We start from the raw sequence: 16,558 nt of genomic DNA on the forward strand, positions 1-16,558 counted from the left end.
CTTATTCACATAACTATAAGTTTATAAAACAATAGAGTAAACATAGAGAGACTGAAGAAAGAAAACAATTGATATAAAAGAAAAAATGCTTTCTCTACCGAATCTGTATTTAAAACCAATTAGCAAGCGTCTACAACAAGTTTTATTTAAATAAAATCAGATATCGAAAAACAAATTTACATCTTTACATTCAGTTCATTAAAAATAAGTAATGTGTGAATAAAAAGTTACTCTGTCATTCTACAATGTTCTTAGCCAAGGTAATAAATAAAATGAATTCGGAAGAATCAAAAAAATAATTAATACATTATTTAGTTATTGAAAAACATAATCTTATGGAAATTGTCACATAACAAGTCTATATAAAATTTAAAGGGACAATTATATCTTTTTAAGTTATTAAATTGAGTAATATTAAATTTACGGAACTTTTTTTTTAAAGGCATTTAAGATCTAATTATTAGCACCTTCCTGAAATATTCATTCGATAATATTATTATAAATAGCGCCTTTAAACTTAAAATGTTATTTATCGCTTTGACATGCTTTGTTTTTAACAAAAGATATATGTATGTATGTGTGTACATATATATATATATATATATATATACATTAAACTGTATATATATATATATATACATTAAACTGTGTATATATATATATATATATATATATATATACATTAAACTGTGTATATATATATATATATATATATATATATATATATATATATATATATACACACATATCAGGAACTACCCTTTCAATAACAGCTAAATGAAGGTTATCAAGCTATTTGAGGAACCAATTAACAAAATATTGTGGCCAACCCTGTCGAAGGCTTTTTTAAAATCAGGGATCACGGTATCAGTACAAGAGGTGAGATCCAACTGAAGTGATGTCGCAGTTAAGGAAGATAAGAAGGTTTGTCACTGTAGAAAAATAGGCATAAAAATTTATTTTGTAATATAAAAAAAAGTAATTCAAAATATCTTAATTTAATTTATTCTCTTCCTTTGGAGAAATAAGTCGCTTAATATAAAAAAAAGATGTTATATAATATGCTCAAAAACCATACATAATTAATAACGGGATGTAAATAGATAAGTAATTTTAAATTTCCACAGCATTTTCTGATTTAGATATCACAAAACCATTTAATCTTCAATTTAAACTAAAGTTTCTTAGTTATAACTGTAGAGGCTAATCAGAATAAGAGTAATATTTTTAAGTAATAACCGTTGATTATTACTTAAAAAATAGAAGTGGAAGTAAAAGTGACTCAAAGCACCTTTATTTAATTTTAAATTGGAGAATATTATATAAACTTTTGATGAACGTAAGATTTAAAGGAGGCTTTTAATAAACAAATAAATATTAGGTAGGCCTCATATTTATTAATGTATAGTATATTAATAGTTGGTAAAAGCACCTTAATTGAATTACAAATTAGCTTATAATAACATATATATATATATATATATCTTTTCATGCAAATTAACAGATTTTTTAATTAGAGCTAATGATATTTTAATTAGTGTAAAAAAGAAACCAGCCGATAAATATGTACAAGCAAAGTATACAAGCAGATAAACTAACATCTAGACACGTTGATTTATTTTTACTAGTACACCATACAATTATATAAGTGGTGTACATCAATTACTGGAGAATCATAGTTGTTTTTGTCAAGTTCCCAGAAAGTTAATTTTAACTTAAAAAAAAGAAAAAATATATGAAATTCTAATTTTAAATTCAAAACGTAGCTGCAGCTAAAAGAATATATTAAAAAAAAAAACCAACCTTACTATAAAAGACGATGTTAGGCGTCAGCGTTAGGTGCTGAGAGGAAGAATAATTTACTTTAAATCTACAAATTTAAGGCAATTATAAATTACATAAGAATTAATTAAATATATAAAATTAGCATAAAGTAGTCTGTTGCAAATAGAATACAACTGAATTATAAAAGTTATCTTATAAAAGATATCCGTTACAAGACTTTCTTAAATGTATTTATTTGAAAAGAACAGATTAACAGACGTTGCACTAAAACTAATAATTACAGGTGTTAATGAAAAAGAGATATGAAAATCAAGGATAAAGACACGTAAAAATAATAGGTACTTACGTATTAACGCCACCGCAGCTACAGCTTTATTTAAAAACAAAGTAGTCAATCGGATTTCGGTGGAAAAAGGGCCGATATAGAGTTTAACATAAATAAATAAATATTAATTTTATAAATATAATTTAACCAAACCTAACCTACGCTCGCTAACCTTGACTAATTAACACCGTAATTTTTTGAGTATTTATTTAATAAATTCAGTAATTATTGCAATTTGATTATTTAAATAATAAGTAATTGTAATTACTGAATTTATTAAAAAAATACTCGAAAAATTACGGTGTTAATTAGTCAAGGTTAGCGAGCGAAGCGAGCGTAGGTTAAGTTTGGTTAAATTATATTTATAAAATAAATAAATATAAATAACCATTTATATTCTGTTTTGAATCTGTTTCGGCCCATTTTCCACCGAAATCCGAATGACTATATTGTTTTTAAACAAAGCTGTAGCTGCGGTGGCGTTAATACGTACGTACTAAATAATATTTATTTATTTTTTATTATTTTTAAGAAACAAATCAATGTTAAAGAAATGATAACAGATTTAACTGTAGCAGTGGCGGCTCGTAACTAAAATTAGTGGGGGTGCTGCTGTAGGAAATTTTTTCCTGGGCCTTTTCAAGGCCATGGTTAAGTTTTACAAAACAAACAAATAAGTTTTCTATAAGGACCGTTCGGAAAGTAACCTCCGTTTGACTATAAATAAAAAAACCTGCATAGATAAAAATATTTTATTATATACAACTTAAAACTACAGCTTTTAACCACTTTTAAACACAGCCGCCATTTAAATTCAAGCATTTGACATAGCATTTGTCATAAAAATTTCAGCCGCCTAGATCCCTACCCAACCTTTCGTGGCATTTTAAAGTTCGTATTTGTTATCGAAGTGCTGCGAAAATATCTTTGTATGAAAAAGGTATTTGTAAATCAGCGAAACGCTATGACAAATGCTTGAATTTAAATAGCGACTATGTTCAAAAAATAGTTAAAAACTGTAGTTTTAAGTTCTGCATAATGAAATATTTTTATTTATTCAGTGTTTTAATTGTAGCCAAACGGAGGTTACTTTCCGAACCGCCCTCGTGTAAAATAAAAGAACCGAAAAAGAAATGAATCAAATATAATAACTTGAAACAGGATAATAATCTAATTCTAACTTTACCACATTCAAGAATACAGTACACAGTTTTTAAGCAAACGTGCTTGGTAGTTGGTTTAACCGAATAAATAATAAAATGTCAATACAGATAATATTTTTTAGTATTATTAAATAATAACGTAATAAAATGTCCGCTTAAAAACACTATACTTCAGTGGTGCTTAATTAAAATTTTTATGCACACAGAAACAAATACATAATTACTTTTTACTATTTAGCTGAGAAGCTAAATAGAAAGGGCGACAGAGATGTCGCTCTTCCACAGTCTTTTTGGATAGATTTGGCAATCAAAGAGCCCTTGCTTTCCGCCATCTTCTGAAAACCACTACTAAAAAACAACTAAACCGCTTTCATATTCCTTTCACCGACTAAACTAGAAAAGGGAACGAACAAGGAACGTTCCATACACACGCGGAGTAAAAAAAACTACCTTCCACCAGCACGACAGGGTCGGCACTGCAGAAGTGATAGTGCTCTCTCTCCCTTACAATCATGCGTGCAGCTTCCTATGTGCGTATGCGCATAACAGCCAAACACTACGCCACTGGAACTGTAAAGCGTACAGTTTCATACAAAGATTTTTGTATCTTTTTCATAAACTGGGAATGGGTACTGACATTAAGCTTCCGCAGTGCCTATACGCGAGCCACCATTGGCGTCCACGTTTTGATATAAAAAGTATTAGAATTTGAATATAGGATTATATATTGAACAAGTATAGAGAAAAAATTAAGGAGAAAATGACATTATATTAAATGTTATCGATAATATCAAGTGGAAATAGGGGGTGCTGCACTTCCACAGTGCCAATACGCGAGCCGCCACTGCACTATAATCTAATACGATTATAAAAGGATTATAATAGGTTCAAAATAGTTGGAAAGGGTTAGGATAACTGATATTTAGGCATAGTTACAAATCGGCTGCTGTAAATAATTTTAATAAGCAATACCTTCAAATTCAAACGAGGATAGAGTAAAACTGGAATAAACTTTTATTAGTTAATAATGACACATAAAATACAGTGATTGAATTAGTGCGTTTTAATGAAATTAGGCCGTTTTATATATTAAAACAGAATAGGTACGTAAGAAGTGGGTCTATTCGTCGTATAGACTTTGATCACCATGTGAGACAGGGAAAACGATTTAATCTTATATGACCGGAGGATACTCAATCATCCTCTGGTTGCGTTATTAAAATGTAGTTCATCAGATAAAATGCTTATAGTTAACAGATTTATTTGCAAAACCACTAAATTTATATCTTAACTTGGGTTCCAAGAATTATAGACTGACTTAATTTTACCGAAGCCGCAGAAATCAGGGTGAAATCTTTCGCTAGCCAACATTTGCTAATGAAGTGTTTTCAAATCTATGTTTATATGAACTTTCTTCTTTATTCTTCTTCTTTTTTCTTCTTTATTCTTTCACCAATTGAACATGTCCTGAAAGTGTTACATTCTTTGTGATACATTCTTTGTATATTAGTCAAAAGTATCAAACATTTATACACAATTAGGGATAGATCAGCAGCAAAATTTTTTTTGAATATTTAACAGATAAATCAGTCAATTAATTAGAAGTTGATTATAAAGCTATATCTACGACTAATGACTAATTCACGACAATAATAATAATAATATTAATAATAGTCTTTAGATAAACATTTTAATATTTCAAATATATTTAACTGATCCAAAATGAATTGTAAACTAAAGTAACAACTAAACTAAAATACTGAAACAACTAAAATAAACTGAACTAAAATAAACTAAAGTAAACTAAAATAATGTAACAACGTTAAAAAAAAAATCTACTGTATGTTTGAATAAACTTAAGGTATGTGGTTAAAACGTGGCAACTTTTAAACTAGTAATACACTAATGATATTTCAAATTGTGTATTTGGTACTAGAATTCAGTATAGTATATGGTTAAAAGCCTGCAGGCCAACCGTGAAATATCAGCAGAACGGCCCAAATATCAGTCTTGATCATCTGCTCTGCATTTAACAGGCCCAAATTATAGCGGCAAATAACTACCGCCTGAGGCTTGTCATAGTACAGTGGCGAAAATACCGTTGAATAAATTAACCTTTATTTAACACAGCATGACTATTATTAATAGCAACTTATAAAACAAAGAAAAATAGGGAGGAGTGGAATAGAAAGAAAGGATGAAATGCAGGTAGTGAGAAGAATAAAGATAGAACAAGAAAAAAGAAGGGCATCAGCAAATATCAAATAGATAATCATCATTATTAAAAATGCAGACCCTATCTGTACATGAACTTTTTATAGAGCACTCGCAGCTTTTATTAATCGAGTTAAATCTTCAACGTTGTGTTCGAAACTCAATAACTCGCTTTATAATAAATATAAAATTAATGATAGTCTTTATTTTACTCCCCAATCCACTTTTCTGTTAATTTTATTTCATTTTATCAATTGGTATTCAACAAATAAAGAAAAACTAAAGAAAATGATATTTTCTGATTTTTTTTCAACCTAATTCGAATTTACCCCCATACAGGAAGCTCGAAAATATTATTTCCCCTCATTAACTGCTAAGTTAATCTTCTCTCTTTAATTTATTTTGAGTTTTTTGATCAAAGGTTTTCCAATTTTTTTTTATTTTATAAGCGATCGCTATTACAATGTCAAATAGTTCATAAAAAGTTAAAAAACTTTTATACTGGTAATGAGTAAAAAAATTGGTAGATGTATATAATTTGTGACTCTTACTTAATTACCTATAAAATTTTATTTTTGTAATTAAAAGTTAGAAAAATTTATTTGGCTCGTACAAAAGATTAAAATAATAAATTATGAAATAATTTTGTTAATAAACTTACTGATACAAGGTGCAATATGAGAACGACTCTGTTGATATCCTTTTGCGCATCTATTACAAGTAATTCCAGTAACACCGTCTTTACAAGGACATTGACCACTTGTCTGATTGCATGTCTTCCCTGATGCACCTATTGGGTGGCAATCGCATGCTGAAAAAAAGAAAGAAATAACAGATATTAATCATTTTAAATTTATAATTTTATCAACGAAAAATGTTACTTATTTTCAAATTTTTCTGAAAAGATAAAAAAAATTTATTCAGATAATAAGAAAAAGAACAAAAAGTGAAATTTAAGTATTTTACAACTCAATTCTGGCGTTTTTCAACAATAACAAAAAATCTTAAGTAACACGCTACGATAATGAAAAAATTAAAAAAAAACTCATATTCCATATTAAATGATACTGAAGTATAAATTGATGAGTGATATGTACAAAGGCTTATCGTGGTTGTCTAGTTATGTCTACCGTTCCATCTTGACAGCGCAGTACTCAGCATATGCGAACATTGACAACTACATTACCAGTATTAGTGCATGGTATCATTTCATCGTATTTCTTTGTGACTGTTCAATCCGATCCACACTGAATGACTGGGCAATTTAATTTACTTTTAATTAATTCTTTATCTTACATTAACATAATAATAATAAAATTACTCTTACTAGAGTAGGAGTAATTTTTCACTTTTAACGTTTAATTCTCACTTTCTATTGTTATCTGCAAAGAGTATTTTCCTATCTTATTCATACGTCAAAATACAATATAAAATACGTCAATATACATCATAAAGAAAATTTATTATGAAATTTATAAAACAAATTATTACAGTAATTAATGAAAAAAAAAAATGTATGACATATGGTAAAATATGTTACAAAGGACAGAGATACAAAATAAAGTAGAAATAGATACGAGGAAATATTAACTTACAAAATTAAATGCAGTTAATTATAGTTAAAAAAAAAATGTATATTTCAACTTAAAGTAAGGGAAAAATTACGGCTACAACTTAACTGGAACCATAATATAGTTGTAATTTTGTGTCTCTACAGAAAATGTAATTTGATCTCTCAATTAATATGAAATACAGTAAAACTACGGTTAACATATACATTAAAAAAGCTAACAACTGTCACGCGGCCGCCTACGAGGTAAGTTGAGCCTTATAGACCCTCCTTCCATCTCTCACTACTACCTGAGGAAATGAAGAATCTCCAGTTTCTTTCTTTCAAATTTAATTTTCTTTACTTTGTGGGAAAAGTTTTTATAGAAACATTAAGTTTTTCAGTATTAACTTCACTGATTTCAAGTTATTTTAGAAATATGTCATATACATATTTATCATAGTAATTCCGTAACTCAGTTTATTAATTTTTTTTTTTTAATAACTTATAATTCTTAATTTCGCAAAACGTTCCAGATTTTTTTTTGCAATCCTGGGAGCTTTCTTGACTTTTTTTCTGTTGAAATTTATTCAATTCAAATAACTATAAAACACAGCTGTATAATTTTTTGTGTAATAATGTTCTGTTATGTATACATACTGTTTTCTTTTTTTTTAAATACAAGTATAATCTTTCATTTATATATTTATGGCTTTTAGGGTACAGAAAAATAAAAGAATACTGTGTAATTTTTTTTCATAATCTAATTTTAACGGAAAATTAACTGTTAAATGTCTAAAGGTTATTTAGATTTTTTCTAAAATCTAATTTCATTACATATATTTTTTAACCGTGATTACTGGTAAAAAAAGCCATCAGAAAAAAGATAAAGTTTTACAAAAATTTCTGATATGCCAAAAATGATAAGAAAGAATTAATAAATTCGGAATTTTAATCAAACGTATGAAAACAGAGGCATACTATACTTATTTATATTACTTTCTTTTTCCTGTTTAGTCTCCGGGAATTACCGTTGAATTATTACTTCAGAGGATTAATGAGGATGATATGTATGAATGTAAATGATGTGTAGTCTTAAACAGGCTCAGTTCGACTATTCCTGAGATGTGTGGTTAATTGTAACCCAACCACCTAAGAACACCGGCATCCACGATCTAGTATTCAAATCCGTTTAAGTAACTGCCTTTACTAGGATTTGAACACTGGAACTCTCAACTTCCAAATCAGCTGATTTGGGAAGACGCGTTCACCACTAGACTATAATATCAAAATATTTACTTCAAAAAACTTTCCATATCTGGTAATTATTTCGAACACAGCGAGATTATTAATTTGGGCAATAAAAAACCTGTAACACTTAACTTAAGGAATATACTGCAACATTATCTTACATTAAATTTTCTTATAAAATTTTCGGCATAATTTTATTATTTTATTACAATATGTACATACTGGGGTATCCAAAAATTGAATTTCTTGATGGTCTTTGCTGAACTTCGTGGTTATGTAATAGGGTTTTAGCCTTCCATCCGGAAAGTTCCAGGATTGAATCCTAGTCAAGGATCAGACTTTTCATGTACTAAAAAAAATTCTATTTTATATTTCCACACATGCACAAAAAAAATGCTTTCCAGTGGTGACTTCTTCTCTCCAACAAAAAGAGTGTACCCTTCTCTAAACAGAAAAAGGATGCTTAGATAACATAGTTTTACGTATTATACAGAACTATTTTAATTATTTACTTCATGATCTACTCACTTATTATAAATTTCCTTGTATTCTGAGGTTGAATCGATTTGATTACATAAATATGAAATAAAACTTGAATCCGTAAAAATTTAATGACTACTGAATTGAGAAGGTACGATAGTAACGTACCATTTGAGTTCTTTTATCTTCTCTGACTGTTAAAATTCTTTTTGTGAGGAGAATTGTGTGTAAATCATTTTTTAGTATTTTATTGTTTTACTTTTAAATTGTTCTATTACATAGGAAATGGAAAAAAATATTATTATAGTAAATAAAAAAGATTGATTAGATATGACTACTTACTTAACAATTGTAAAATATACATAAACGGCGTATTAACATCGTTAAAAAATGGTTTTATAGCAATTTTCTTTTTAAAAAAAAATTTTAATAAAAATTATTTGAGAAATGAGTCTGTGACGGATTTAGATTAGTCTTTTAGTTTTATGGGATAAAGCTGGTTATTAGCTTATTCTGGTTTCATTGCGATACTATTTTTAGAATACCTTTTTTTTTATAAAATTGAAAATGTTTTTCAATTTAAAAACTAGCAAAAACGCAAAATATATAACAATCCTTTGAATTACTATGCAGTTAATTATGTTTGGATCATTACTTAAAGTATCCAATATAATGAAGGAAAGAGTTAGGTAAACTGCCCTTACAAGAAGAAAAGAAATTAATCAGGCAATAATCACCATTAATTTAACCCTGAACTATTCGAAATTGAAACAACTTAAAAATTAACTTTGTCAAATGTAGCTTACAGTTAAAAACAGATAAGTATGTTAACGCCAAAGTAATTGTTATATAACTAATATCTACGGAAAAAATGTAGCTAGCTGATAATGTATCATCAAAAGTGTTTATTAAGTTTCTAGGACATATTTTCAATATTTTTAAGGAGAAAAACTATTCTAAAGCTTTCCTTCAGATAACCTGACTAATATTTATTACCATTTTAAGGATTTTAAAGAAAAAAAAGGAAAATTATTTTTAACAATTTTTCTTAAATACATTTAGTTTGAACGAAAATGTTTCAAACGATCTTATAATTATCCTAAAATAGAATTACGAACCCAAGAAGACATATAATAACCTAACAAATCTCTCCCTGAAAAATTTCTCTATGTTTAAATTGCCTTAGAATACGAAGAGCTGAATGGATCTTGATAATTCGAATTCAGATCTTATTCTCGAAATCTTTACTGTATTCATTTATGCTATTTCCTTTTGAAGATGAACTACAAATTATCGCTGATTTATAGAAGATTGAAAAGTAATTTTGAAAAACTCAGTCTAATAATTAAACACAAAATTAGAAAAATTGTCTTCATTTACCCTCTTTTTCTTTTAAATAAACATTTATAAAACCAAATTTTTTTCTATATATTTTGTTATTGGTTTAATTTATAATACTTTAAAGATACTATTCGTGATATAAAAGATATAAAAATACTCTGTTAAATCTGAATATATATTGTAAATTTATAAATAAATACAATATGCAGTATTACATGTATATATATGCAAAATAGAACACGTAAGGTGTCTCAGTTGATTATAAAGAGCAGGTAAATCTATTTAATGGTCAATGTAAACAAATGCCTTGAATGAATATTCAGTTATAATTGGTATGAAGTGGGCGGGTCAGACAACACAAACTTGTAAATGAAGTTATCTTTTTAACAAGAGATGTATTATATGTGTGTGTGTGTGTGTGTGTGTGTGTCGGTTGTTACTGTTAAATTAGAATTAAAATTAAACGAGAAAAAGTAGAACTAGAACCGGTATATATTAAAAGCGTTGTATAAAATTTAACAGAACCCAAATTAAAATAATTATATTTAATCGATGAAGTCATGATTTGTAATGTGTTAGTGTTACACTTTTCTTAAAATCTTTTATTGCATTAATATCCAACATTTTTAATAATAGACTGAATCACGATTATAGAACTGTGTCAAGTCAAATGTTATTACAATTTATTATCGTTTTTAGTAAAGATTACAAAGCATACTTAATTTCATTTTAATTATAATAATTATATATTAAGGATTTGTAATTAGTTACCGTATATGTTAACTAACTGAAGGACTCATTATATTTAATAAATTTTATTGGATATTTTTAATTAATAAATCAATCTTATTATACAATTTCCAATTCTTCCGCTCTCTGGCAAAGCAAACAGAATATTCTGTTATATCTTATATCACATATGATAGATGGATTGTCCTTGACACAGACGGATCGAAAAACGAAACATATTCCGATGTTTTTAATAATAGAATCTCAAAAATTGTGGGGTTATTCACTCTCAATCATTATTAAAATAACTCCATATATTTATTAATAATTCATATAATAAGTAGAGTAATATTTATAATACAAAATTACAAAATTACATAGTAATTATTATAAGCAAAAATAAGGGAATCAATTAAATACATAACTATACAAAAATTGAATAAATAAATTGTATATTTCTTTCAAATATTACAAAATTATGAAATATTACAAATTTATATATAAGTACATTTTAAGGCGGTTTTTAAAATTTAAAAAAGGGTATTAGCTATTTGGCAATTTGGTACTTTTTCGTTTCTCCCCCCCCCACCCAAAGTTTGCAAGTTTTTCAAGTGGAAATATCAATTTCCCTCATCAATTTCGTTCTTCCAACAAATAATATATTTGAGAAAAGATTTTTCCAACCATATAAAAACAGCGAAATTTCCTCTTTATGCTTAAAATAATACTATCTAAACACTAACAATTTTAGGGGGCATTTATATGTAAATAAATAATTATTTAACAAATATAATATATTTATCTTACAATGCCGATCTTTTTTGTTTTGTTTAACCTCCAGGACCATCATTAGGAATTGCTTAAGAGGAAGATATGGGTGACTTTTAACGAGTGAAAATACTTTGTCTGACCGGATTTGAATCCGGGACCTCTTGATGAAAGTTACAATGCCTATCTGCGTGACGGAATAGTAACGTCAGTTCATGCAAAGGTTCTGGATTCGAATCCCGTCAGATACAGCAATTTTTTTACAAGATATTACTTTCTTTATCACCCATCGGCCGCTTTAGAAACTTCTAGCGAAAATAAAACGAAATATAGAAGAGTTAATTACTGTTGCGGGTTTCTCTCCTTCAAGTCAATTATAGAAATTCATCATACTGAGGAAACAGATTATACATATTTAATTGTAAAAAAGAATTTAATAATTTTAAGAATTTATGTTTTTGCCGGCCTCTGAGGTGCGAGCGGTAGCATCTCAGCCTTTTATCCGGGTGTCCTGGGTTAAAGTTCCGATCAGGCATCGCATTTTTCATAAGCTACAAATTTCCATTGGGACTAAATGACCAAAGCAGTCGATGCCAGGATATCTCATAAAAAATAATAAATTACAAAAAAAATTATATATTATAAATAAATAACTCGTAAAAATTATACGATAATACAGAATAAACAACATAAAACCGAACCTATAATGAAACCGCTACCAACCACTATTTATAAAAGACTTTCACACAACTAGCGCGACTAGTGAATGTATATGTTACTACTGATTGTTGTTGCCCTTTGTCAGTTACGTGCCACTGCAGTATACGTTTTGTTGCATGCCGTATTGTTAAAGTGCAGTTGTGTTTGTGTAAAATGCCTTATTCAATTCAGGAAAGGACAGGTATAGTTGAGGCCTATATTTGTTCTGGATCGTTTGAAGAATCACGTCGAGTATTCGTAGAAAAATTTCCGAATGCCTGTATCTCAGCGAAAATTAGCATACACGATTTAGTTAAAAAATGGCGAACAACAGGTTCGGTTTCAAATGCAAAACGAAATAGGCAACGTTCCGTTAGGACCCCACAGGCCATTGCCGATATTGAAAGGAGAGTTACTGATAATCCAAAAAAAATCACAACGCAAGTTATCCCAAAAATCGGGTGTTAAATACACATCTTGTCGTAGAATTCTTCATGAAATAAAATTGAAACCATACCGCGTTACAACTGTGCAAGTGAAGGAAACAAATAGAAACGACTTGATTATTGCAACTGGCCTCTCGAAAACATTGTTGGTGGACAGATAGAATTGTCTGTTTGCGACTTTTTCCTTTGGGGCTACTTAAAAGAGAGAGTTTATGCATCTAATCCTCACAATATTGATGAACTGAAGGTGAACATTCAACGAGAAATCAACGCAATGACAACTTTTTACGTCAGACGACTCTCAATATGATCAATCGAGCACAAAGTGCATCGACTTCCAAGATGGTCATTTTTTCAACACCTTTTGTAACAACAAAATAAATAAATGCAACATTTAAATTACGTTTTACGTTTTTTTCATTTAATTAATTTATCCTTATAATTCGTAAAGTTTCATTCCAACTTAACCTACCGATTCTGCAGCGGTTACGTTATGGGTTCGGTTTTACGTTGCTCACGTTGTAATATAATTGTATAATTATATACCATTATATAATTGATTTTTTTTTTTAACCTCCGGGTCTACCGTTAGGTATTGCTTCAGAGGATGAGATGAATGACAATTTTTTGTTGCGTGTGAAAATTCGTTGCCTGACTGGGATTTGAATCCAGGACCTCCGGATGAAAGTTAGAGACACTACCACTCGCGCCACGGAAGCCGGCATATAATATAATATAACTGATTTATTTCATATAAATTTTTCTTTAAACCGATAAAAAAATAAAAATAAAACTTTAATTATCGTGAAACCTAATCGATTTAATAATTGTACACGAATTTGAAAAAAAAGTAGTACGGTATGAATATCATTAAATTGAAAGCACGAAGTTCAATAAACTGAAATGTAATGAAGTTTTGGATTAGCTGTTCAGAACAGATTATTTATAACATTACAGTCACGATTTTTTTTAATATTTTTATTTTTTATTTTTTAATTTACAGAAAAACACATTTGTAAAGTTTATTAGCTTTCAACAGATTCAAACTGAGTAATTTATATTCCTTTTTTATTTATTACTCTAATAAATTTACACTTACAGCATTAATAATAATTATTATCCTTCGCTTTTATTGCACTAATATGATGAACTACAACGTTATTAAAATTATTGCAAACAATAAAATAACAAGAAATTTGATGTAAATTTTTCCATATACTACTTGACAAAGCTAACTGTTAAATCAGTCTGAAGGAGAACAAATTTTTTTTTTTTTACGAGGATTACTTCACAATACGAAATCGTCTTGTGATATATGAAAACCAACAGTTTGCTAAGAGTTTCAGTGGTATTCAGTAATATCTAATTTCATCATTTATTGCACATTTATATTTTTCGCTTTATTTTTTTTCTAGAAAAATCTTGTTTTAAATATAATACAAATATGTTTTTCGATACTTAATAAAGATAATGTGTATATAATGCGTTGTTTCAGGCAGAAAAAAAATTAGTTTTAACGTATATAAACTACCTAAAATACAAGAAACATTTGTCAGAGTTGCTTTCTCTCAGAGTATCAATGTTCCCAATTCAAAATTTTCTGTAGTGAATAGAATAAAGGTTTACACTTATGGGGCTGAAAATTAATTACATTTTGATTGACTTGACATGGCATATTAGGTTTTTAAAGAAGACATCAAGAATCACTTTACTTTTTATTTTACCTACTAAGCCTGGCATTGAGTGCTTGTTTTTCTTGTTAATAATTGTATAATTTCCGATAGTAATTTATCAGATCATTTGCAACCGTTTGGTTATGACATCTAACAAATAAATGATATTATTTTATTTATTTATTTGCTGAAATATCTTTATTATCGAATTTGAGTTAAAATTTTTAGACTGCATAGAAAGTGTACTGTTGTAACAATATAATTAGTATTTTGATTCTATTTAATTGGTGCAAAAATGTTTTAATCTATTAAAAATCATTTCAACTAAATAAAAAATAATATGTATCTATGACATATTTTATGTGAGGAATGAAAATTTTATTTATCGAAACAATTTCGCTATTCCATATTATATAATGAAAATTAAGACATACTTTAATCGTATGTACAAGATAAAAGTAACTATAAGGTGTAACTATAAAGTGTTTTTATAAAATATTAAACACAACACAAACAAAACACGGGTTTTGTTTGTGACTGCTCCATCGTCAAGTTAAACACTTAGTTTTATTAAGTAATACATTAACTTAAATAAAAGAAATAGGCAAGACGTATATATATCAATATACACATACATTTCTCCAGTTAATTAATTAGAAATGTCCAGTAATTAGAAATGAAAAAAGAGATTACATGAAACTGATCTGCAAAACAAAGTAAATATTATAACAAGAAATAAATGTGGTATGCATAATTTTTACTACACTCGTATTTTTAGTTTATCTGATTTATTAGTTAGTAAAATTGATATAACTAAAATATCTGTGAAGGAACAAAAAGGGTTTCACGTTTAAAATTAAAAAAAAAAAAAAAAATTTTAACGCAAAAGAACTGTGTTCATATTAATTGGTATCAATTAGAACTATAACCTAAAGTTTTCGCTGTTATTTCAATGATAAAATACTTTTTTTCTTTTTCTTTTTAGCCCCCGGAACCACCGTCAAGATTACTTCAGAGGATGAATGAGGATGATATGGATGAATGTAAATCAAGTGTAGTCTTGTACAGTCTAAGGTCAACCATTTCTGAAATGTGTAGTTAATTGAAACCCAACCACCAAAGAACACCGGTATTCACGATCTAGTATTCAAATCCGTGTAAAAATAACTGACTTTACTAGGAATTGAACCTTAGAACTCTCGACTTCGAAATCAGCTGATTTGCGATGACGCGTTCACCACTAGACCAACCTGGTAGGTCAATGATAAAATACATAATTGTTTTAACCTTCAGAAACTCGCGCCAAACGTTTAACAAGACTACTCGCGCTTTACTCGCGCTTTATAACGCGCGAGTAGTTTTGTAAATATGTGTGCATTTTAGTATAAATTAAAGATAAATACTTAAAAGAATTAATATAAATTTATGAGAAAAAATTAGTTATAAAAAAACAAAATTTTTATAAAATCCTTTATGTCCCATTTGACCAAATGATTGTATCAAAATTATACTGTAAGTAGAGAATAATTACTACAAAAAATCAAAATTTGTAATAATAAATTTTAGGACCCTTTTTTTTTGTTTGTATCAACAAAATTAATCTGTATAATTATTAAAATAACGAAAATTTTTAATAAAAAAATTTAATTTACTTCAATATTCCAACCTTAGATCGGTACTCGTGCATTGTATTTTATACAACATTTGTGACATGTCTCCAATTAAATTCCAGTATCTCGAAAATTATGAATTCTTCGTGAAATCTGGTAAAAATGCATTACGCACAATGAACGAATTATGGAAAATAAAAAAAATGAAACAAAAAAATCACTTTTGTTTAAAATGTAGAAAATATCAAACCGATTGTACAACATTCGGAAACAAAAGTTTCCGAAGGTTAAATACATTTGCAAATCAAAGCTTTAAAAACGGAAAACACAGTTTTGAAAAGAAAACACTTGTCACATCAAAGTAAATTTTTGACAAATTACAAAACATATTATTCACAAAGTAATATCATAATGGAAAAATAAAACAATACTTTGTTTTATAAAAGGAAATACTGATGGTAAAAGATATTAATTAAATCGAAATAAAATTAAAATACTTTAGTTTCTGTTACATATAGGTTCATT

At 27.9% G+C, this 16,558-nt stretch overlaps 1 protein-coding gene across 1 annotated transcript in view; it reads right to left on the bottom strand.

Moving 5' to 3' along the window:
• LOC142326490 (netrin-1-like) overlaps positions 1–16,558 on the bottom strand; it is a 220,660-nt gene that overhangs the window by 70,674 nt on the left and 133,428 nt on the right. Inside the window, exon 2 of the mRNA XM_075369070.1 lies at positions 6,149–6,298. Coding sequence (XP_075225185.1) covers positions 6,149–6,298 — 150 coding nt within the window. The remainder of the gene's footprint in view (positions 1–6,148; positions 6,299–16,558) is intronic.

Source organism: Lycorma delicatula, chromosome 6 (assembly GCF_047948215.1).
Source record: "Lycorma delicatula isolate Av1 chromosome 6, ASM4794821v1, whole genome shotgun sequence".
Classification (NCBI taxonomy): domain Eukaryota; kingdom Metazoa; phylum Arthropoda; class Insecta; order Hemiptera; family Fulgoridae; genus Lycorma; species Lycorma delicatula.